This window comes from Cheilinus undulatus, linkage group 23 (genome assembly GCF_018320785.1).
Source record: "Cheilinus undulatus linkage group 23, ASM1832078v1, whole genome shotgun sequence".
NCBI classification, from domain to species: Eukaryota; Metazoa; Chordata; class Actinopteri; order Labriformes; family Labridae; genus Cheilinus; species Cheilinus undulatus.
In genome coordinates, this window is record NC_054887.1 from 18,525,021 (window position 1) to 18,550,269 (window position 25,249).

The 25,249-nt window shown below is 40.1% G+C and overlaps 1 protein-coding gene across 3 annotated transcripts in view; it reads right to left on the minus strand.

Moving 5' to 3' along the window:
- wnk1b (WNK lysine deficient protein kinase 1b) overlaps positions 1-25,249 on the minus strand; it is a 120,845-nt gene that overhangs the window by 19,271 nt on the left and 76,325 nt on the right. Inside the window, exons 10-31 of one of the 3 annotated variants that reach the window (XM_041780635.1) lie at positions 25,124-25,193; positions 23,281-23,474; positions 20,240-20,551; positions 16,054-17,472; positions 13,226-13,318; positions 12,348-12,422; positions 9,112-9,381; positions 8,210-8,280; positions 7,932-8,079; positions 7,610-7,726; positions 7,299-7,409; positions 6,768-6,819; positions 6,370-6,516; positions 4,825-5,731; positions 3,266-3,588; positions 3,108-3,178; positions 2,727-2,783; positions 1,675-1,758; positions 1,537-1,573; positions 1,376-1,458; positions 433-723; positions 55-332 (exon numbers count right to left, since the gene is read on the minus strand). In XM_041780635.1, the coding sequence (XP_041636569.1) occupies positions 55-332; positions 433-723; positions 1,376-1,458; positions 1,537-1,573; positions 1,675-1,758; positions 2,727-2,783; positions 3,108-3,178; positions 3,266-3,588; positions 4,825-5,731; positions 6,370-6,516; positions 6,768-6,819; positions 7,299-7,409; positions 7,610-7,726; positions 7,932-8,079; positions 8,210-8,280; positions 9,112-9,381; positions 12,348-12,422; positions 13,226-13,318; positions 16,054-17,472; positions 20,240-20,551; positions 23,281-23,474; positions 25,124-25,193 (5,210 nt within the window). The remainder of the gene's footprint in view (positions 1-54; positions 333-432; positions 724-1,375; positions 1,459-1,536; positions 1,574-1,674; positions 1,759-2,726; positions 2,784-3,107; positions 3,179-3,265; positions 3,589-4,824; positions 5,732-6,369; positions 6,517-6,767; positions 6,820-7,298; positions 7,410-7,609; positions 7,727-7,931; positions 8,080-8,209; positions 8,281-9,111; positions 9,382-12,347; positions 12,423-13,225; positions 13,319-16,053; positions 17,473-20,239; positions 20,552-23,280; positions 23,475-25,123; positions 25,194-25,249) is intronic. The other 2 variants (XM_041780634.1, XM_041780633.1) reach the window with 2 other exon arrangements.

Below are 25,249 nucleotides of genomic sequence, written 5' to 3' on the forward strand. Positions count from 1 at the left end.
AGCAGTTTTTTTTTTTTTCTCTGAGAGTTCCTCTGAGATTGAGTGATTATTTACTTTTCTTTGAGACGGCTGACTTCCCGTTTGAAGTCCTCATCCTCAAATTCAGAATCATTATCACTGCTGATGTAAGAGTTGTTGAAGGAGTTGTTGAGGCTTGGCAGTGAGCTTTTATGGGTGGAGTCTGGGCTCAGAAGCTGCACAGGATCACTGGGTCCATTAGCAGCCTTTGCAGCTGGTGGAGGGGTTGGTCTGGACTCGGGGCTCTGGGGGCTCTGCTCCTGGGCTCGGCTGACTGAGAATCTACCAACACGGGCCTCGGTGCTAGTCGTGACCTTAGAAAAAAGAACCAAAAAATTGGTTATAATATGAAGGAGTGAAAGTTCTGAACCCTTCATTGCAATAAAAGATTAAACACAGTAAAGAGGAAAATACCTGGAAGCGTCCGATGGTGGTGGGCGGCTTAGGAGAGGGGCAAGGTGAAGCATGGGGGGATGGTTGGTGGGATCCTCCCACAGTCTTGTGCGGGAGTCCGTCCACAACATCCCCACCTTTTCCTCCTACTCCCACTCTCAGAGGAGATGAGGAGTCCTTGTGCAGCGTGTTCTCGGGGCTGGAGAGACTGGAGGAGGATGAGGAAGAAGAAGACGAGGAGGAAGAACTAGTGGAGGAGGACTCGGTGCAGGCGGGGGGTTTGGAGGGAGGTTCCTCTGCAGCCAGTGAAACCTGAAGAGAAATGAGTGGACAAACAGTTTTAAAAAGCTGTTTTATAGCATGAAACCCTTTCAAAAAAGACAAGAATAGAAATCAAAACTCAAGCATGTAGCATTAGTTCAGGCAGGCCAGGGAGTCAAGCATTGCCGTAACTGACAGCCAGTTGATTTGCTCTAAGCACACTATTGGCTAATCACTCTCATGCTGCCGTATTTACACTGCTCTTGCCTGGCTCCCCTTTGCTGCTCTCTCTGCATGCTGCTCTTGCAACACTCCTCCACCTCAGCTCCTCCTTAATTCTGCTTCTGACTTAATCAATGTCATTCTGTTATCATTGATGCCTGCTCTGCTCTGGGTTGTTGCTGCTTCTCTCCCTGACTTAGGCTTTCCTTCACAGCATAGGACGAGCAGAAATGTGTTCTGTTCCAGCTTGATGATTTCCACATAGGCTTGTGGAAGAGCAAAGGGGATCCCAGAACAGCCACACCACCAAATACAAGTAACAGCACAAGTGCTAATTAATAACTGCTTATAAAGAAATATTTATAGACGCAAATCATGTGTGTTTTTTGACAAAATGTTCCTGACTTAACTTGTATGATTGGCTTTTTTTTTTTTTTAGCATGTCTCTCTTTGTCAAGTGAGTATGGATGGGAAGTCTCACCTGAAATCTGCCCAATTTAACTCCACCTGAGGGAGGTGCAGGAACAGGAGAAGGTGCAGTTTCTTCCTCCAGGGAGAAGGGGACTGAAAGATTGATGGTTTAAACATTAGACAGAAAGAAAAAAAAAAACCCACAAATATATAAGTAATACTTATGCATACTTGGTTGTCCCACTGAAGGTATGCCACCATGAGATGCCTGGAGTTTGGAAAATAAGAGAGAGAAATTGGTTGTTTGACCAGTTTTGTTGAATTAGATTGGTATATTAACAGACTGATATTGAATATCTGTGTGTTCACCTGTGTATGTGTGCTGACAGGAACAGTCTCTGGGCTCAGTGCTCGCCTTAGCTGAGCATCAAGGTCCTCCAGAGGCTGCTGGGACTGTGGGAGGAGGATTAAATTTTAAAAACATGCAAAGAAAGCTGCATTGATTAGCATAGATAAGCTCAGTTACAAGCACGGAGGAGCCAAAAGCACAGAAGTATGGCTACTAGAGCTTGAGTGTATAAAAATATATGTTTAGCATCTAGGAGCATACCTTTCAAATCAAGTCATAATTCAGATAGTCAAAAAGTTTACTGGTTTAAATATTTATTTTTGCTACGTAAAGACCCTGGACTAATCGCGGACATTCATTACAACTAAATAGGATCTATCATTAAGAGGAAAAAAAACATGAGAAATCAAAATAGGAAAATGTCCTCTAGTGTTGAGGTACGTCTTTAAAAAAATTGCCAAGCTCAGGTAGCCACTTAAATAGTAAGCAAGAACTATCTCTGGATCCACATAGTGAAAAAATGCAAAAATTTGACATTAAACGGGACAAAAACAGTGAAACACAAAACACAGGTAGAGTGGTGTAGAGGTCACACATTTAGGGTAAACTAGTCTCTCTAATCCTGAAGATTGATCTTTAATAGTATGGTTGCATGATTCAAATTACATCACTAATGGAGAAGGAATTTCTTTCAAACATGACAGGCCATTTGGAAAAATTACATCTACACTGAATTTTAAATAATACTGACATAAAAGCATGTCTTTTAATTGCGTCTCTTTGGTGATCATGTCTTCACATGTTGTCTCATTATCTATTCTGATTTGTCAATGATGAACAATTCTTAATATTCATAAGATAGATTAGCCTAAATGGGAAGGAAAGTTATACAGCGTCCCCATGGTGTGTTTAGTTGGAAAGGAAGGTTAAATTATCTAGAAATACCACAGCAAAAGCACTGTTTATACAGAAACAGACAGGACATGGAGCTGTGCGTCCATAAGCATTAAAGGCACAGTTTGAATATAGCATTACATTTACAAATAAACTCTAAATAGGAGTGAAAAAACACCTGTATTATACAAGGTCCAGGGAAAGATGGCAGGAGTTCTGAAGTAGGAGAACTGGTCTGATCCCAGAGAAAGACAGAAAGAGAGATGATGAAAGAGACAAAGAGGGAGAGAAGATTTGGAGAAAGAAGTTATAAGTTAGAATGGTGGTCATTGTTGAGAATGTTAAAAGATAATTTCATGCCAGATGAGAACAAGGAAAGCAAGTGGAAACATCTAAAACATCTAAAACTTCTAAAGATTAAATAATCAAGGCCATCTACAGAAAGAACATTGAATTATTTGGAAAGTTTCCCCTTAAAATATGTGTCTGCTGTACAATGACAGAACAAAAAAGCTATTTTTTAACCACATCTAAAGATAAAAAGTAGTGGATCACTCACCGGGACCCTGGTTAAAGGGGGTTTGGATGGAGTGGTCTGGCTGAAGGATGAAGCCGGAATGACTGTAGAAACTGCAATAATAAAGCATGCATTAGCAGGATAATCAGCTGAAAAAAAAAAACTTTATGCAGATAACATAATGATATTAATCTACGTACCAATCTGTGCAGGGGTGGAGATGGGTGTCCCTGGGCCCTGAATCGGAGCAGGTGACCCCAGTGACCCCAGTGCTAAGCTAGAGGGGGGCTGAGGAGGATTGGTTGGCAGGCCTGAGCCAGGTGTGGTGACAGATGTGCTGGAGGTAGAGGGGGGTCCTATTGGGGATGAAGTGCCTGCTGCATGAGCTACAGAGGAGGGGTCAGATGCTAAGATGTCTGCTGATGGCACCCCACCACCAAGGTCCATGAAGAGAGAGCGCAGCTTCTTCTCCAGGGCTTGGATGTCATCTGGTTTGCCCTGGGACTCGGTGGACACCTCACACCTAAAAACGCATCAATGAATGATTCATACCTGTGGCTCATATACAGTCACTTTTCAGTTGTAATAGGATTACACACTGAAAGTCAAAGAAACTGAATACTTATGTAAGGCATTATAACATAAATAAAGAGGGGGCACTGTCCAGCAATGAGCATATAGGATGCACTCACTGGTGGCTCCTATATATTTTGAAGTTAAAACACCATTCAGACCAAAACAAAAGAGTAAAAGAAGTCAGATAGCTATCTGAGGATAAGGTAAAGTCCTCATCAGAATAAATTACCCAGGGAAAATGCTGAATTAAAGCCAACTTGACCGAAGAAGTAGGCAAAGGTGAGGCCTCCGGCTTGACTATGGAATTGAATGCTGGAAAGACTAACCAGCATGCATACTACAACATCGTGCTGTAGGCGACAGCATCACTTTGGTCTAAGCTAACACTTGTCAAGTCAGAGGTGAAAGGTGAAATATGTGAACACCTCTTACCCTAAAGCCAGACACTGTCTCATGCAATTTAAAATCTTACACAGGTTGCATTACTCAAAGGTAAAACTACATAAAATCTTCCCAGAAACTTCACTAATGTGTGACAAGTTTAATCAAGCAAAAGCAGACTTACTACATACTTGTGTTTTATGCTCCAAACTAGAGGAATTCTTGGCTACAATATTTTTTTTCTACTCAAAGTTCGTGAGGGTTAAAATAAACCCAGATCCAATTTTAGTTGTTCTGGGGGTATCAGAAAGTATTGGAAATCTTAATTGTGCACAGTGCCACCTCCTGTGTGCTAAGAAACTAATTCTTTTGCTCTGGAAGAAAACAGATACTCCAAAGTTTAAAGCCTAGATAACACTACTGACTGATAATCCCCACTTGGAGAAGATTAGAAACATACTCTGTGAAAGCTTGGGAGATTTTGATAAGATCTTGAATCCAATGATCTAATACATGGAAAAGCCAAGATTGTTAAGATGCACTATTCCTATTTGGCCTTGTGTCAGTCCTAAGTAGCACTACATTGGGTTGGGGTTGGGGGTTGGTAAGGGTGGCAATATAAATGTCTGATGGTGTTGTCTATGTTATTTTATTTTCTATGTTCATCTGGTGTGTAAGTTTTTCTATGGCTCATAACTAAAATGAAGCAATTTGCCCATTGTGTATGAAACTGCATACTGCTGTACAAATGCTTCACAATAAAGATATTGGAAACAATTAAGATATATTGGCTTCTTCTCACCTTGCATCACATTCTCCACAGTGTGTGTGCGTCTGCCCAGGTAGGGCAGTTGTTTGCGGCTGTGAGTGGACCAACGTTGACTGGACTGAAGGAACGTTGGTTGTCACTGGCTGCAGCCCCACAACAGAGGAGGAGGAAGAGGCAGGAGGTGGAGAGGGGTGAGAAGACACAGCAGCAGAGGGAGCGAGCTGTGGGCCTGGAATTGCAGTTGTGGGGATGACGGTAGAGGAGAGTGAGGGAGTGGAGGAGGTAATGGGGGAGCCTGACAAGTGATCAGAGGAGACCTCACTGGGTATAAAAGTGGAGGAGGGAGGGGAGAATACAAGGGGAGCAGTATGCCCAGTAGGAGGGGAGGTGAGCACCGCTGAAGGTACTGGAGCACCAATGACAGCAGTAACAGTTGGAATCGGAGGCTGGCTGAATGCTTGAGGCTGAATTTGTGTCTGCACCTGGACCTGTGCTGGTCCCTGGGGTTGAGACAAGGCCTGAATCCCCGCCTGTGAAGGTACCTGTGACTGAAGGACGGACTGATTCACCACAGTAGGAGGAGGGGAGGAGGAACAAGGAGGGCTGAGACACACAGCAGGCACAAAGGAGGGGACAGAGGAAGGGGTTTCTGGAACTCGCTCCTGTGTCTGGATCTGATTTGAAGGGACAAGCACAGCAGCAGCATCCACAGGAGGAGTGACAGAGCTGGGCTGTGAGGGGATGGGAGCTGCTGTGGGCTGCAAAGGAGGATGGGTGGAGTGGATAGATGCAGGAGCCGTGCTGGGTCCAGTATCAAACTGAGTCTGGTTCTGTCTGAGCTCAGAGAAGGCTTGTTGTAAGCTGATCGCACCGGCAGACTGGGACAACAGCAAACCCTGGGCTTGAGGCTGCGGCTGAGCTGGAGCTGGTGTTGGAGGAACTGGGGGAAAAACAGAGACTGTTTAAGTTGTGATCTCATACTTCCTGTTAATACTTTCATTATCTGCTTTTTTCTGATTTGAAGATTAAAATTGAGTTACTATTAAATCTTCTAGGGTGAATGGTTAAAATAATGGTTAAACTCATCAACCGTTTTAACCGTTCTTATTCAGGGCAACTAAATGAGTGAAGCACAGGAGTCCAAGACAAATTCTCCTACAGAGATGGCAAAATGTAGCATAGCATCACATTTAATTACACAGCATCACACCAAACTGCATTGTATGGTATGGCATCCCACTGCATCAACAATCTGTCTTTTCAGACAGCCAATCAATTCCAGGTTCATTATCCAAATGAAGATCACGTGCAGCTTTTGTACTCCAATATTCACCAGATGGTATCAACTTGAATAAATGTCAGTCTGATATTGCATTTGAGTGGATAACTTTTACAATTTCCTCTAAAAGCCACACAGTCTAATCAGATAAGTGCAGGGATGTGGCACAGTACACTGCCTTTTTTGAGCATGTTGTCTGCCTTTGAAGTTAAAAGGCAGTTCTGTTTTATTTCATCAACCTTGTTTATCATTTTGTATGTCCTTTTTTTATGCAAATATTGTGGTTTTCCCATTCTTACCCGTTTCAACAGGAGGTGCAGGGGCAGGAGAAGGAGATGGAGAGGGTGGAAACATTTGTTCCCTCAGCCTGGCTTCAGGCACGGGGCTGACGATAAACCTCCGTCCTGCTGAATGGACCACCTGTGCTGTAGCACTGGGAGGGATATCTGGGGAAAGATTCAAGCCACATGTTATTGTGACTTCTAAGGAAATACCAACTGATGTAATCTGCACTTTTCCTCTTACAACTAGCATCAGGAAGCTATGTTACAGCTACAAATAATTTCATAGATTAAATGGAGAAGATAAGGAGAATATGGTCTGAAAAATGTGCTCCAGTAGCATGAACATTTAAGGTCATGTTGCCCCATTAGCATTTAAACCCCTGCCCGTTCCTATACTCTGTTGTTGAGTTTACCTTGCATTGGAACAGATATAGCAGGAATCTGCTGCTGCATGTCACCTCCCATCTGCAGACCAAATAAACATTAATACATGCACAGAACTACTACAAAACACAAGTAAAACATGTCTTCAAAACAACAATGGCAGATGTGTGAGAAGATTCTCAGTCATCAAGGTCAGGCTATTTCACAGACAGAAGCCTCTAAGGGTCATTATTATGCTGTTAACCGTTTTACAATTCTAGCTCTGCTTACAGAGGAAGCTTTTTAAATGAAACACAGAATGTCTCCAAGAACTTAAAAGATATCAAGTGGCAATTTACAGTAGAGATATTTAAAGTGACAGGCACTGAAGCCTGGTGATTTTGTTGATCTCTGCGCGGATGGCCTTGGTTAAAGTCCAAAATGTGTCTCCTTTCCCATGTATCATTCCCCACACTCTCTCCCTGGTTTTTGACTCTACCCACTGTCCAATCTCTACAACAAAGTCATAAATGCCCCAAAATAATCTTCAATAAAAAGATATTTCAAGTGTTGTATTTTACCTTGCTGCTTGTGTCCCTCTCCAGACCCTTCTCATCAGCGTTCTCAATCACCTCTCTGACCTGCTCAATGAAAGACTCCCTCTCACTCTCCAGGATGAATTCACTCTGGACCTGGACACACACAAAAAAAAAACAGATGGAATGAGAGCATGTTTGCAATCTGTCACGGAAACAAAGGTACAGTGCGTGTCCAGAGTGCTGTTATTTTGCCTTGTGTGGGGATAATCCCTCAGTTATAGCTCAAAGACAGGAGCAACAATAATTCTGAGTACTCCAGTAGTTTTGGATATACAAGGTCTAGTTGTGTTTACCATGATCTGTGCGATCTCCTCAGGATTGTCTCCATCCAGGTCAAACCTAAAAGTCACCATCTTCCTGTTGTGGGTCTCAAGCTGACACTCTGCCACCCTGTCTCCACGGTTTGAAATCTACATACACAACCAAGGAAAACACAAACGTCAATAAAAAAACAATTAGAAAGAAGGCGACAGAATGCAAACACATGAGTACCCTGATTTGATGTTTCTCATTACTTTTACTGCCTCTCATAACTCTGTTACAACCAATAAATACCAACGATTAACTGCTCCAAGATTTAATGTGTGATTATGACTTTAAATTATGTGCTATTACATTGAGAACATTAAGTTTGGCCTTGGATATCTTCTCATGGCGTGATCGACTTCGCACAGAGCGTCTCTGATGCCGTTTTGTGGACCGGCCTTCATGGCGTCCTCCTCCTTCATTTCCGTCGCTCAGACCTGAAGCCTCAGAGTGACCACTGACGAACAGAAGAGACACAGACAGCACATTTAATAAGAGATCAACAAATTGAAAAACAGCATCATGAATGTAAAATATGAAATTTCAGGAATGTGGCACCAAATTAGTGGCTGCATTTCATTAATTACCTCTCAATTGATGAAAGAACCTGAGGTGGCTGAAGTTGGGAGTGGGACAGCTCTGAAGCCTGAGAGGCAGACTGAAACACAGAGGCACATGAATAACACATAAACACAGACAATCAGCATAGTTACAGTGCGTAAAGTAGGGGCACTCTCATGGGAAAGACAATACAACAGTAGAGTGAAATACAGCAAAGTGAGACAAAAGCAAAAAGGAAAAAAAACTTGATTGCAATAAATGATTTTATAGAAACTTGATTATACAGATTAAAACACATCCAAATGAGTTTGAATAAGGTTCCTAGTCATCAATAATTTTCAATGGAATAATAGACTATTTGTACGAGGGCAATGAGAAATCAACAATATTTATTAAAAATGCGGCTCTTATTTAGCTTAACTGTTATCTTAACCCAAATTGAGGCTGTGCAAGGTATGAGGCTCTCTGTTTAAACCCAGCATGAATTAACTTGTTCTTATTTTGAATATATGTTTCATTTTTGAGAACTACAAGTAGAAAGACATCAAAGTCTATCTTAAAAGATACTTAACTATGAAAAATGGCATCTCTTTCTAAAACAAACTCAAAGTTTTCTTTGTTTTCCGATAATTGTTGTTCTATTCCAGTGCAGTAACACAATGTGATGCTTCACAGATTACATATTGTTCTAAGACAGACTACCTTTTTCTTTTATTTCACTAATATAAAAACTCTCTGAAGCTTAATTAATTGTTTTTTGATTTGAGCTTGAAAAAAAAAGGATTTTATACTACAAAAAAAAAAAAACTAAACAATGAGGGATCCTAAAATGTAATCAATAATACATCTCAAGAGAGACTGCAATAAAAGCCTGCTACACTCGGCTACGGGACAAGGCATCCACTTGGTGGGTCTGACTGTCCAGTACCTGGGGAGGGGTTTCCATGGGGGTATCAGGCGGGGTGGTGACTACACTGATGATTGGCACCACAGTGGCCAACGGCTGAGGCACGGGTGTGGGCACAGGAGGAGGAGGAGGAGGAGGAGGAGAAGGGGAAACGACAGTAGTAGGCATCACTCTAACAGGGGCTGGCAGAGGAGAGGGAGGGGAGGCCACCGCCGCTGTCGGCATGGTGTTGGGGAGGGACGGTGGAGAGGGCGGGGTCACCAAGGGGACAGCAGATGGTGTTACACTGGGCTAAAAAGAGGAGGAGGAGGAGGAGGAGGAGGAGGAAGAGACAGGAGGAGCAAGAAAGGAGGGCAGGAAGGGAGAAAAAAAGGAAGAAATAAGAGGGAGAAGGGAAGATGGTAAAGGTGAGGAAAAAGGGAGGTGGTAAAGTCACAGAAAGGTGGAGGATGGAGGTAAACCTGGCAGGTGGTTAGATGTGATGAGCACTGCTTCAGTAACTGATCACTAGCTATGCTGCTTTTCTTTTACTATAAAATGACTTCATCTTAATTAATGCTTGAAAGAAAACCAGCCTGTGCTGTTATTACTCTTGACAACACCTGGAAGTTGATAAAAAAAACAACATAACTCACTGACCTATTACTGAAGCATGCAACTTTGATGTGCTCAACAACTTTCCAAAGACAATCAATATGATCATTCCAGTTAGCCACAACAATTTCACCACAAACTCTGGGACAGAACAAATGTGTAATAAACAAGACCGTACAGTGGAATCATGCAACCATGAACAGGTAAGACCTCTTCAGACAGAGCTCAGTAATGAACAGCAAAGAAAGTGTCTGGATACTAAAGAACAGAAATTCTTACAACATAAAATAAAATGTCGCCTCATTGTAATATATCAGAAAAATGTTAAGGGAAAGATGCCAAGACATACATACACCTCTACTGCTTTGAAAAATAAGCTATGAATTGATGCACTTAATGTACTGATTTAGAGGAAAAGGTAGGCGGAGTGTTCTCATGCATGGAACAGATCACCAAAATATACAAACATATGCACAAAGAAGTACTGGGAGTCAAAAAATTCTATTTCTTTTTCAACCTTCTTACACACAGTACTGTGCACAACTTTAGGGCATGTTTGGACCAAAAGTTGGGGCTGGATTAAAGCCTGTAATGGCGAGGAATCTGGTGAGGGGGGAAAAGAGTACTGACACAACCCCAGCCATACTCTAGATGTCCATGGATATTCCCAGGGGCATGGGAAAATAATCTGCTTACAAAAATGAAGTCCACGCCTTTAGTGCAAATTCAGGTGTGGATGTGGGTAATAAGCACAGCCTTGGGTACTGTTCAAGCAGGTGGTAGGGTTGCCATGAGCACCTGGTCATGTTGTGGATGTCCCAAGGGCCCGAAAATCACTAAAGGTCTCTAGGCCTATCACCAGGGGTGAAAAGGTCCAGACAAAAGAAATGCTGTTGAGCTTGACCCTGGCAGCCAAGCCACACACGCATGTGTCAACATTGGCTCTGCCATGCCCCCCTCCAGTTATCCAGTTATACATAAGTACAACTTGGTATTGTCAAATGTTTTGTAAAGCTCAATTTAGATTGGTTGTATGCAGCATGGATTAATTCATGAATTTTAAGATTGCTAAAATGAGTGCAAAAATGTCCTCTGTGTCAGCTGTATTTGTTGTTGATGCAATTTTTTGTTGTGCTTACAGCACATTCAGATCAACTTTTGGAAGAGCATCATGTTCATCCATTTCCATTCTCCCTTATACTGGCCACACAATTCATGATTTTAAGCCCAATTTGAGACCAGATTTGCCTTCCCCGATGACTGTTGCAAATGACTATTTGTCAGAATAATTCTCACGTGTGGTGTCAACACAGTTGGCCTCCCAGACCTTCAATAGTAAATATCTACAATTTTAGGTCATAGTTCCTCTGAGGGAATACCCACAACAACCAATGACAGTGAGTGGACCAGGCAACAACACCAGCTAGATGTCATGTACTTTCAAAGCTCACAAACTACAAACTTTTGCGTAGACTCCTGAATTCATGTTGTTGAGATTTACCTGTAAAAACATTCAATTCTGATTGAAATAGTACTGAAAATCTTTCATACAAATACGCATATGTGTTTTCAACCCAGGCTTTAACACCAAACTAGAAAGAACGTTGGGTTAACAAAGGACACTTAATATTTTATAACAGCAGGAAATACACTTTATACTAAACTCACTGAACTTCACACACACAAGCACAAACATTGGGTCAGACATTAAGAGACACCCACCAACATTCACTATAATATACAATAATACCTGAACCATAGCAAGCTGAGCAGCTTGGTACAGAAAATAAAGATGTTCTAAACTTGGAGAAGGACTGAGGTCACAAAACTGAACACATACAAACAGACAAACGTGCATTTAGACAGAAACGCAAAAACAAACCCAGTGATGCACACAGGCGGCATGCAAGTGAGAGAGACAAAGAACAGAAAGAAAAACTGAAGAAACTGAGCTGATACAGCAGTTCAGTTTACAGTCAGCTTATCATAAAAAACCATTGGAAGGAGAGAAAAACATGCCATAGTACAAAATATACCAAAATGACATTATGTCAGAACTATTGATTTAATCTAAAGTCCATAAAAATAACCTACGTGATGGCTTTGTAAAATATTAGCTAACCCGTGGCTAGCAGTCACTTGACTGGCAGATAACAGGATTGAAATGTCAAGGAAACATCAAATAAAATGAGCTCAAATGTGCAGTGCATGGTCTGTTTGGAAATGTAATTGTTTTCCAGATTAGTCATGGATAGAATTAACTTTAAATTCCAGTAGCTTCATCTTTGTTCTTCACAAAGACTTGACTTAAATGGTTGAACCACGTGAACTTCAAAGTTTAAATCTAATGGAGAGATTATTGCCACATTTACACTAGATGTGAGTACATGGAAAAACGAAACTCCCACAGATTTTTTAAGGTTAATCCAACCCTGAGGTGGATTCATGTATTATGTGATAAATAAGTATTTGCATGAATAAGGTTGTTGTAGGTGGGTGCAAAAGTTCATCCGTGTAATTACTGCATGTTAAAAGATGGATGCGCACATGTATGGGAACTTTTATCAACTCTTCCAAGAACAAGTGACAGTTTGCATGCATAACAAAGTATTTATGAAGAACTGTACTGCATATGAAATTGAATTTGTTGCTTCTTTGTGTACCTGTGCTGGCGCCTGCTGCAGGGTCGTGTGTGTGGGGCTCTGAACGGATGCTACACTCTGACTGGATGAAACCACCTGCAGAAAGAAAGAAAGGAGTGAGGGGCAAAGGAAAAGAGGGGAGAAGGAGTTACTTAATCTGTAAAATGTAAATATTTCACATGCCTGTTGTGATCCTTTAAAGGTTTGATACTTTTTTTAGCTTGTTCATTTCACAGTAATGTCTGGCTTGGGATAACCTGGATTAACTTTAAATCCCAGTTATGAGAAACCAGAATACATTGAAAAGTGAGCTGGGAAAATCTAGTTAACCTGAGTTTTACCTTATCTCATTGATTGTTAATTTCCTGAGTGTTTTTAACTCATACAACAACCTTTAATAAGCTAAAAACACATGACTGCATGCTTACAAAATAGTTTATCTAAAATGTGACAAAGGTTTCCAGCTTCAAAATGGTGTCTTACATAAAACATGATAAATGTAATTAGGAAAGAATGGCTGGTTCAAATAAGGAAACTGAATAAATTTCAAACATTTGATGTCTGATTATTAATTTCATGCTCAATCACATTGATTCAAGGCTGCAATTAGTTTCTGACAGTGTTTTTGTGCTGGGGGCAAACACAAAAATACTGTGGTATTACTGCGGGCAAAGTGCCAGCTCCCCAAGTGGGAGGGGTAACCTTCAAGCTAAAGCAACAACTTCAAAGAGAGAAGAGCCGACATAGGAGTTATTACTGTATAAGCATGAGAACAGGGTGCGGTTATTTTTGGTATTTTATCTTTATGGAGTTGGAACATCAAGGGGATGTGGTATGAATAAAAGTGTGAGAAAAAAAATGAAATAAAAGCAGAAGAAGATGTTTTATGAAAAGCTTACTTGTTGAGGGGTCCCAGGAGGAGCTTGCTGAGTGGTGGCAGGGACCAGAGGGGGTCCTGGAGAGGGCTGAGGAGTAGGTGCCTGAACCTGCTGCTGAAGACAGATTTAAGGAAAGATAGAGAGGAAGGAAGAGATGCAATGTTGTAGGATAAAAAAGAAGATGGGGGATGAGTCAAGAGAAGGAGAACAAGAATAATAATCAGAATATGTTTGCAGCTTAAAGACCAGAAAACGTGCATGACTGCAAACACAAGGTATATCTGCAGCTCTCTTGCTTCCTTTTGTCTTGTGTATGCACACATGCACTCGCAAATACAACAATCTGTACACAGGTATATAACAGATAAACACATGTACACAGCTAGAAGTGTAGCATGTAACAGTACAATACAGGCACAGCACTGGGGTTAGGCAGGGTGTAAGTACAGGGTTTTCACATGCAAGTCCTATCCTACGCAACTGGTAGTGATAAAACATCAATGAAGCACAAAGAAGTTGGAATATGGACTCCTAAAACTAAATAATTCACTTTAAGATTTTCAGCTGACTCACAACCTAACCTGAAGCTTACTGCTTAAGAGAAAAAGTAAAAGATACACAGTACAACAGTGCCTCTAGAAAGTATTTTATAGGATGTTTTACTCTTTTATGAACTTTATACATAAATCATAGTCAATATAACTTGTTTTATCTTTTTTTTTATTAAAAAAACATAACCAGACTTAATTCACCAGAGGTCCAGCCAATTGGTGCTATTAGTCCCAACCTTAGTGAAACGGGGATCAACTGAGTGCAGTGAATGTGTTTCAAATGACTGTAGTATAAAGACACTTGTGTCTGGAAGGTCCAGTCACTGGTCAATCAGTATTCCTGGCTACCATTACACCATGAAGACAAGAGAACACTCCAAGCAACTCAGACAACATTTTATTGGAAAGTATAAGGCAGGAGATGGATACTAAAAATTCCCACATTTTTCTTTTGTAAAAACAAAAAGGCCAAATTATATTGACCATGATTAGTTTATGAAATCAATAAAAGTGTAAAACATCCAAATGGGTTGAATACTTTTGATAGACACTGCCTGTGGTGACCAGCTTGTCCAGTTGCTAATGATAGGCATCAAGTATAATCTGCTGATTTAGAGAGCTTTGTGGAGCTTTACACACAATCACTTCAGCATTAGAGAAACTCAAGTAATATCTCAGAGTTTTCCTCTTGAAACAAAAAAATGTTGCAGATCCAAAGATTTATTTGCTTTTTGGATTTTTCTGATTCTATGAAAATTCAAGCAAGAAACAAAGACATGTTTTGCCATATCTTCCTTCCTGAATTATTTGATAAATCTGCAGAAGTTGTGACAACTGTTGACTGAATGACTGTTTTCTTAATTTGAACCCTTAGAAATCTGCTTTTATGTTCCTTCTTGTAACAAAGCCCACCTTTACAAAGTGTGGTGTGAGATTGCACAAGTATTCTTGCATCAAACACACTACTACCTACCTTGTTTTCTATTATGAAAGGCAACTACATAAACACAACAATTTCACAGCACATATATCTAAGAAATAAAAATAAGCAGAAAACTAAAGGGAAATAAAAATGAAAGAAAAACATAGGCAGTGAAGAAGACGACCGGTGATCATAAGTGGTTCAAAGTAAACAATAAAGAAAGTAAATGTGACACAAAATATCAGTACTCTAAGGGTTTAATGATTTTGGCATGTGAGCGTTGAACCTTGTGCAAGAAGTTGATTTTTTGGTCTAAACAGGAAATGACAACACAAAACACCATGATAAAGAACTGACTTAAAGCCAGTGTCTTTAGTGATTACAACATAAAACAGATTCTAAAAATACAACGGAAAAGTCTATCTGCATGGTTACACAGCTGGGTTTGTCTGAGCCTCCTCTGTTTGTTGTATGTTTCTGTGTGTTTGTCCACACAAATCAACAAAGTCCAACAAATTCATCTTTCAGACATTATTCTCTTAGATTCATAACACAATTTCTTTTGCACATATCCTGAAAATAAAGCTAATTCCTTTTTTAACAGAATATAATCTCTTTAGATCAAAAGGACTTTGGATTTGCATGAGCAAAAGTTAAAGTATACCATAAGTATAGTATACCCCCACAAACACACATTTTTCATATAAATTCATATATGAACATACAGACAAAATACTACTTACTGATATTGACAGAAAATAACAAATAAATAAATATACAACATTAAAAAAAGGAACAGGAGGCTCAGACTATTCGCTCAAAAAGCTTAGACACCAGAGTGTGTCTCAAAGAACACTTTCTGAATGATTCACTCTTCTCCTCATTAGACCCCGGTGTATTCTGGGATAAATCTTAACTAACTGAAGTTATGCCCTTGACTTACATTTTTCTAAAAGGTTACTGTGTCAAGAGAGGAGTAATGTAAGACATTCTGAAAGCAGAGCATGAGACTCACTTTGGAGGGGATTAAAATCACAACCAAAGACTATGTGACGACAAGTAAGCTTCAGCGGAGGCTCCTGGGTTGGCAGGGTAAACAAAAAAATAGGAATTGGTCAACCTCTGAGTCCAATTACTAATGCAAATACAACAAGATGCTTTTCATAGACAGATCCGCTATCCTTGACATTTCAATACACCTTCAATCATTAAAAACATGTTGATTTACTATTTCCAACTAAAGAATTGCTTTGAAATGTATAAGACATTATTACTATTACCATGCACCAGCAGGTTTATGGATCTTAACTACAAAAGCAACTGATGTAATTTCCACTAGTAATTGACCCGATGTGTAGGGGAACTAAACTTTGTACCAGAGTGGGGTTAGCGGCCTGCATGGCCAGCAATGACTCATGGTACGTCATATCAGGCTGAGCTGGAACCACCCCTCCATGCCGGGCCCAGGCACTCTGGATCAGAGACTCCAGCTGAGTCGATGGTGGTCCCCCCAGCGGAAGCTCAGAGGATGGAGTGGGAGGGAGAAAGCTCTGCATGGATGGTGGATGGCCCTGGGGGTCTAGGGGGTAAACTCCAGATGAGTCGTAGAGGGATGTGGATGAGGAGTGAGGGATGGATTGGGCAGCTGAAGAGTCATATGATGGGAGAAGCGGTGGGGGAGGAGGAGACTGGAATTCTCCTGCATCAGAGGAGGCCATGGAGTCACTAGAGGGTTCAGGACTTCTGTCTTTTGCTGATACACCTGGGTGGTGGAGAAGAAGACTTCCTGGTGGTAGGGGGAGCTCAGGACTGACATATGAATACAGTTCTTCCGTCACAGGTTGGAGTCGGCTGTAGGTGCCTGAACCTCCTGATCCAGTTCCAGTGTTCTCCTCTAGAGCAAGATCCATGGAGCTTCTCCGGGCCCGGTAGATTCTGGATGTGAGGATGCTCGGGTCTCCAGCAGCAGCTGCAGCAGCTGCAGCTAAATGGAACTCAAACACACTCCCTGTTGGCAGCGGAGTGTCAGACATCACTGGGGGTGCCGAATTGGAGAAAGCAGAGGGGGAAGCATACTGTGGTGGAGGATAACATCCATCAGATGATGAAGAAGTCACAGCTCCACCTGCAGGCGCACTCATTGGTGTTAAAGGTTGAGGAATGGGGCTATGTGCACTCATTCTTTGCATGAGATGTGGGTGCAAAAATGCTGGTTGTGGTGCAGGAACAGGTTCATATCCTAGACTAGCAGCTGCAACTGCTGCCTGCCTCTGCTGATGGAAGAGCTGGTGTGCAGTCATTGGGTATCCTCCATATGCCATCGCTTCATAATGGTCCAATAAGGCAGCTTGATTCAGACTTAATCTCCGCACTGCTTCCTCGTGCTCTGCTCTCATGTCTTTATAGCCGTACAAACTTGGATCAGACTGTCCTGGGAGATGCAGTGGCTCCCCAACGCCAAGTCTTTGAGCAGCTGCTGCAAAACTGGGATTAACCATAAAGAGAGAGGGGGTCTCAACTCCCTCCATCCCAGAAAAAGGATGCAGGCTGCTCCCGTAGCGAGGGTAGGCAGGCTGAAAGTGCCGTGTGTGTGCCTCAAGGATGGACGTGCTCTTGCGTCTCTGGGTGTTGTAGGCCTTCGGGGGCCCAATGGGGGGAGGTGAGAAGGAAATTGGGCGTTCTGGGATGGAGGGGAAGAAAATGGTAGAGGGGTCTGGGAGATTTGGCAGGGGGATGCTCCCTCCTGCTGATCCTCCTCCTGCTCCACCGCTGTAGGGGTGCTGCATTGAATGCTGCTGCGACAATGAAATATAATGGATTTGAAGATGAGACTCAGAGAACCGCAGCAACAACTCCAACATTAAATGAAGAAAAAGTGCATTAAATGCATTGTTTCTAAAACAAATCTAAGAGAAAAGAGACATAGTGACATAAAAAAGGGGGCTAAAAAGTCAGACTAAAACAAATCAGCTGTAAAAGGAAAGATGAGATGATAAGAGGAGGTAGAGTAAAGAGTACAGCAGTAAACAAAGACAAACATCTACAGCACAAAGACAAGCAGACAGCTAAAAGATAAGACAGTAGAGGTGCACAGTTGGGTCATAAATGTGATGGGAAAAAAGGTCAAATGCTTGTTCTGGCCTCAATAATATCACAATGAATATGCACTCAGGAAAACCATGCTTAAACTCATCTTTCTTATCAGTTAGCTGGGTTTCCTATGTAGATGCAACTTTACATTGCAAAATATAATTAAAGAGAACCAGGGAAAATCATTGAGATAAATGAATGTGCATTCTTGATTCAAGATGCTGGTTTGTTGAAATCCTACAGCATGTGATTGCTGTACAAACTGAAAAATACAGTAGGATTTTTTTCTCCCAACACAAATCTTTTGGGAGGGAAAGGGATTATTAATTTAGGGCTGATGTTCATGTACATTGTACCGTAGTTGCCTTAATTTCATCCCTAAGCGTGGCTTGTAGTTATTCTGTACCCTCGTTTCCTTTCAATCCTCTGACAGTGGTTTGAGGATAAGAGTTAACTATGATACAATCAGTATTCAATTCAAAGGTGTCTTTGTTTTGTACTCTGTATTTTACTGTTGTTGTTCTCATTATTACTGTCCCCTCTTAGTCTCCTATGAGGCATTCAGACCCCTCAGGTTTTCTGGGGCAGGATTAATAACCATCCCTAGAACAAGAACCAAGCAGGGTTGAGCAGCTTTAAGTTTCTCCTCAAACTAACAGAGAACTTAAGGCTTTCTACATCTGTTAGCCCTTAAAAACAGGTCTTAAATCATTTTTATTTACTGCTGCATTCCATATGTTTTAACTTGTCCAAGCTTCTTTTGAACAGCTCCTTAACTCATCTAAATGTGTATTTTTAACTGAGCTAAAATTTTTATCAACTTTGCAACTGATAATTTGTTTTTTCTTAACTTATTTTTGCTAAATGCAATTTTCTTTAATACATTTTTTTATCTTAATATTTATTATGTTTAATGTGTTTCTGCTGTGTTTTGATACTTTTAATGTTAAAAATGTTCTGTTTTCAACTCTACTAAGCACCTCAAATTATTCTGTGCATGAAACTTGCCTTGCCTCATTGTTATAATAAGTCTATTTTTTCATCTCAACGTTAATTTGATCTCATCAGCCCTTTGATTTTTAACAACACATCTTGGTGTTTTTTTTGTCATGTTTGCATGTGTGGACCCAGGAGGTGTAGTTCTTCCTTGATAGAGGCCAATGGGAATCCAAATAAATATAAAAATAGTAATAATATTAGGAGAATACACTACAAAACAATATAATCACTTATTTAATTTCGTCTGCCAACTGATCAGTTTTCCTGGAGGCAGTAACATGTGATAGACAATATATGTGTCATAGAGGAAGTTAAAGCTTAAGCCAGGCAAACTGTTCTTTATATAAACACATGGTGGTGTGACAAAGGGAAGACAGAGAGATCTAAAAGCATTAGATGGATAGAGAAATACGCTCACAGCAGTGTCTGAAAGCAAACTGAGTTCAACCCATTAGGACCTAATACAATGATGGAGCATATATATACACCTCTAGGATAAGATGTGATGTGTTTCTACCTGTAAGACCCGGATGCAACTTGGAAGATCTTATTGTTTAAGGATACGCCACTGGAGAACAGCATAACATAATATGCCAACATACAGGTTTAAGCCTCACATAAAGAGAAGATTTTCATTTTAAAAAATGCTGATATAATTCAGGGCAAAGGCAGTTATTTACAGTTAGAGCCAATGATTTTAGCTTTCATACAATCTTTTTTATTCCCTTATCTGCTGCCAAGGCTAAGAAATAAAGATTTTAGTAAACACTGAAATGTTTTTTCAGAAAACTGAGATTTTTGGAGGTTGGTTTCAGAGGGTGTTTTATGGCACTCTTTTGTCTAAAAGGGTAAACAAACTCTACAACCACAAAAATCTATTGAGAAGTAAAATACATTCAGCATATTTCTATAAACCTAACAATGTAACATGTGATTACAATGCTATGTACAGCATTGGCTTGGATTTCAACCCTTTATAAATACTTAGCTACTATTATATCATGGAATATTTATAAAACATTGACTTTAAGGATGGAAACTGTAAACCCATCTGTATTTATTAAGTAAAAACTGATGGAAAGGCCACAGAGGCCTGAAACTGTTCATGACATGTGAAGTATCAGATCACTAGCTAATGAATAACAGTCTGTGAATCACGTTTTGTTTAGTCATTTGTTTTTTGGCTCTAATTGTTTTTACAAAGCTGCAATCAAAACTGCAGCATCAGCATGAGTAATCCAAGCTGTTTCATTAATAATCCTCTAGATCAGTTAGAAGTCACGTGCATTTGTACGTTGACTTTTGCCACTGCCTCATCCATATTTAAGGAGGAAACTTGTCTTTAAAAACACAAAAGAATCCTTCATAAGTTTTATTTACTTTCAGACAGTGCAGCTCATCTCCTTCATCTCTCCCCCCTCTCTGGTTGTCATCAACCATGTGATCCCTTGAGATTAAGATTTGTGAACCTACGGGGCTGGAGAAAAGGGCAGGCAGGCTGGCCCTCCGCTGCCTGGCCCTGGGTGAGGAGGTGGTAGAGTGAAGGGGGAGGACTGTCTCCAGGGCCTTGGAGAGGCGCCCGGCGAATGTATCCCTCTCAGCTGTGAGAGGCATGCAGGGGGAGGCGGTGGTGTAGGAGGACAAGGAGGAGAAGGACAGGTCTGGAGGAGGGGTGGAGGGCGGCTTTGGACGAACAGCCAGGGGTGACGGAGCATGGGAGAAGGAGTAGGAGGAGGGGGGTACACAAACAGACATGCTACGATTTCGACGACGATGCAACGTAGGCTGAGGGCCGGGGAAGAGGGTGATGGAGGAGGGTGGGACCGACATGGAAAACAAACACAAAAAAATTAAAAAACAAGAAACAAAACTAAAACTTTGGATAAAGTGATGATAGCAATTCAAAACTGAGCTAAATGATGCAAAAAATATCAAACTGCAAACTTAATCAGAGTTTTGCATAGAAAGTATTAAGAAATATTAAAATTATTTCCATGAAGATAAATGAATTAAATAATTTGTGATTATTGGAAAGCCACTTAATCGAACAACATAAGCTTATACATCACACAAAGAAATATGAACTGCAGAGAAATAAATCTTGTGCAAACATTTGGTAAAAGCAAATGGAAATCAGACTAACAATAAATAATAAATACAGAAATCTTAAAATGTTGAATGACCTTAAAACAATAACAAAAAAAAATCAAAATGAAACAGAAAATGAGAATTTAATAGTATGAAGTTTTTTAAGATGATAAACCAAACCATAAAGTCCAGCAAATGACCTCTGGCAATAAATAAGTCAGCACTAGCTTAGCTTATCTAAAAGTTGTTTTTTTTTTTTTTAAAGGACACCTGACAGAAAAGTTTGCAGAAAAAATCTAACAGGAAATAGTTTCTATTGAGTCAGTAGGATTAATCCATTTGCTGATCTAAAGCTACTGGTGGAAAGATAATAAAGCTACCAGGGAGAAACAGTATCAACTAGGGGTGTAATGGTTCAGAGGGGTCCCGTTTTGTTTGTACCTTGGTTTTGGAGTCATGGTTCGTTATGGGTTATGTTCAAAGGCAAAAAAGGAACTTTTCTTTCTAGGTTTCCCTCATGTATTACTTTTAAGCTGACAGTAGTGAATCCTACAGTTTGATCCCTCTTATAATAATCAGGACTACCTTTGACAGTTTGTATAGCCTGTGTTGTGTTGAGCATAAAAAAAGGAAAAACAGGTATAAAAGATGAAAAATAAAAAGTACACAGAAATAAATAGTCTAATATCGCCTGAAAATGATAAACTTTATAAAATGTGATAATGAAAATAAAATATAGGTATTTTAGAGATTTTAAAGGGATCGTATTGAGGTTTTATGTAATGTGCCGTGATGCTGTTGCATAGTTTCTGGTAAACAGCACATTAAAGGCTACACTCAGACATGTATAAAGAGAGAGGACACTTGCTAAAGTGTGTATTACTCGTGCAAAATCATGTCTAAGCAGAGTGCCTAAACACATTTTTAGTCACTGTTCTCTACTTCTGCATATCTGTGTATGGCATTTAAAATTTAGTAGTGTCACTAAAGTCCATGATCCTCTCTCTTTTTATGGTTTTAAAAACACTGCAGAGTTGATGTGAAAAAGAGGCAAGTAGTCTCACCGGTCCTCTGCTACTGCACACGTATTTAACTTTTTTTCTTTATGTGTTTTGTACTGCCTGCTTCCTCCTCTTCTTCATTTGATGATTGTAAGAGCTTAGCAAAAAGTTATAAGAATTACTCTCCCCTATAGTGGCAGGTAATATTATCATCTATGATTGACGTTTTCAGAACTCAGAGCTGTGAACCCCAAACCCTGACTGTTTCGGACTAATACAAATACCGTTACACACCTAGCATCAACCCTAAGTCTGCTTTGTGATTATATGAAACACACAAGAACTGTAACTGTTTCAATAGACAAGCAAGTAAACTCAGGAATCAAATGTAGGTTTTCGACAATTACAGTTCACAATTTTAGTGTAAACTATATCTTATTACTGAGACTTTGAATGCACTTTGAGCTGCATCTTTAGAAAAATGTGCAAAAATGCTATTTAAAGGGAATGCACAAGATATGTATCCAACTAAAATTCATCTTCAATATACTGTTTTTTCTATGCCAAATATAGCTACTGTTTTATAATAAATTATCAAATTTAAGCAATATTTGTGAGGGATTAATGAATGCTATTCAAAGTTTTATCGGTAGTGTCTGAGGGGAAATGTCTTAAAGAAGAATTCTCATACATAACATACTTTTTTCTCCTTTTCTGATAAACCTTTTCCCTAAATAAGGTAAGACTGTGTAACTTTAGTAAGAAGTATTGTTTTTTTTTTGTTTCAAGGTCAGAGTGTTACACTAATAGCTACTAAAACAAACTGAAAAAATGAGAACAACACAATACAACAACTACAATGAAGGAACTGTTAACCAAATAAGAAACAAATGCACATGGTTGATAACTACAAAAATAGATTTATACAGAAATAATATAAAAGAGGGAGAAAGAAAAGCAGACATCTGAAATGCTGAAGACAAAGTTACTTACACAAATTGAAGATGAAATACAACATAAATAATTTTAGCCTAAACAATAAAAAGTAGGGGGTTGTATCAGACTAAAATAGACTGGCTGAGATGAAACTCTTCAGCTAATTGAGGTAATGATTGTAAGTTATGGAACTGCTCACTGTAACATGATGTGGCTTTACTCCTAAAGCCCTAATCTAGACAAAGAACCTTTAAACTGCCTTCTTCAAGTAGGAAAAGTTGTGTCCGCATGAGAAAAAACATTCATCAGCACCATGCTTCTATCCACTAGATTCAACAGGGACCTACTCAAAAACACAGCAAACTTCAATCCAAAGCAGTGCTCACTTCAAACTGTCTGTGTCTGTACAGCACTCCTGCAGACATGTTAAACATGAATTTGACTCACTTGTGCAGTAAAAGCTATGTATGTGTAATTTGGACCACTCACCATTGGCTGCGGTGGCTGGGCATAGCCTGGGTGCTGCTGTGGAGTTGCAGAAGGGGTTTGAGGGTAGGGGGTTTGGGGTTGAGAAGGGGGCTGGGAGGAGGGGGGGCAGCTGTAGGACATGGTCAGCTGAGCCAGGTGGGGGGAGTCTGAGGAGAAAACGGAGGAGCCCTGGCCACTGTCCAAACCTCCCTCAGCTGAGAGTGGAGAGAAAAAGGAATCAAGGTGTTAGATGTGTAACAAACTCTTTTTTAATGTAATGTCTCTAATAGAAGCTCACAAAAAACAGATTCACACAAACCATACTCTGACTTTGAAATCATTTTCTGTAAGAGGAGTTTAGCAGACTATAGCACCAACAGGGAGGATGCTTTGTTTATAAAAAGCATGACAACTTCTGACTGACTTCAGTAGCCGACAATTACAGGAAGGGAAAATTAATAGCTGCAGAGCAGAGTTTTCACCAAACAATAGGATAGGTAAAGCACAACAATGACTGCTGCTGCTTTCCAGGAAGACAATGACAATATGGTACCGGAATCACCCTCTTGGCTTAAGATGATAATGATGGGTGTCTACCAAGCAAATATTATGTAAGAGGTGTGCAATTTTGTGTCAGATTTTTGTAGATGAATGCGCTGAAAAAATATAATATCTCACAGTGATTTTGAGTAATACTTTACAGCTGATAAATGTGCAATATGTCAAATTTCTGCACAAAAATGTCTACATGAAATAAAAAATGACTTCCTACTCTGCCCTCTCTGATTCATTCAGTTCAGTTTGGCAGATAGAACTAAAGCACTATATACATAAAATTCATTAAAGCTTGTTTGGCAGCTAACTTCTCCTATGTTGTAAATACAATGCCTATAAAAATTGTCACCCCCTAGGATGTTTCATCCTTTTATTGATTTTATAAATCGACCATGGCTGACATAATTAGGCTGTGATATTAAAAAAAAAAACCCTCTTTATTGTCAAAGTGAAAACAAATTTCTACAAAGAAATGTCAATTAAATAAATAAATATTCCAGTCCAGTCACAAAAAACCCTGTTGGACTGAGGTCTGGACTTGGACTCTGCCAATCCAGAACATTCACTTTGTTGTCTTTAAACCACTTCTGTGTAGTCTTTGCTTTATATGTCATTGTCTTGCTGGAAAATAAATCTTCTCCCAAAGCTGTAGTTCTCCTGCAGACTGAACAAGACTGTCCTCCAGGATTTTCCAATATTTTGCCACATTCATTCTACCCTCTACCTTTACAAGCCCTCAGGGGCCGGCTGCTGAGAAGCATCCCCACAGCATGATGCTGCCACCACCATGCTTCACAGTGCGGATGGTGTGTTTGTGGTGATGTGTAGCATGGGATGAAGCTTGTCGTACCTATCCCCTGACTTTGCTTTTCCAAAACATTTTCTTTGAGTTGCTTACAGTGTTATTTTGTCTTCATGGTGTAATTGCAGCCAGGAATACTGATTCAACAGTGTCTGGACCTTCCAGAGTCAGGTGTCTACACCATTCGAGGCACATTCATAGTTAAATTTCAAATAATGAGGGAAAAGGGCTGCTACATGTGGCCCTCCTTTATGCCACTGAAGGCTACTGGCAAAGCAATCAAGGTTTGCATTCTGGAAAAAAAAAATTCATCCATAAATCCAAACAAAAAAAAAAACAGAAACTGGGTGAAGTCGAGCAGCATGTCTACTCATCATCTTTTGTTACTTTTTTTGAACAAGAGCCTCCGTGCGGCAGAATTTAGAGTTATACAGAGTTTTTTGGAGATTAAGCTGTACTCCAAAATACTTATATATATATATTTCTGTTGGGTGTAGTTTCTCTTACATGTGTGTGAGATGCCTGTCTGCTGATAATGATGCTGCTGTTGTTCCACTTCAGTCTCCTCTGTCTCTCCCTGCAGGAAACAAGCACAAGCTTGCTTTTAAAAAAGAAATATGAAAGTTAGGTGTA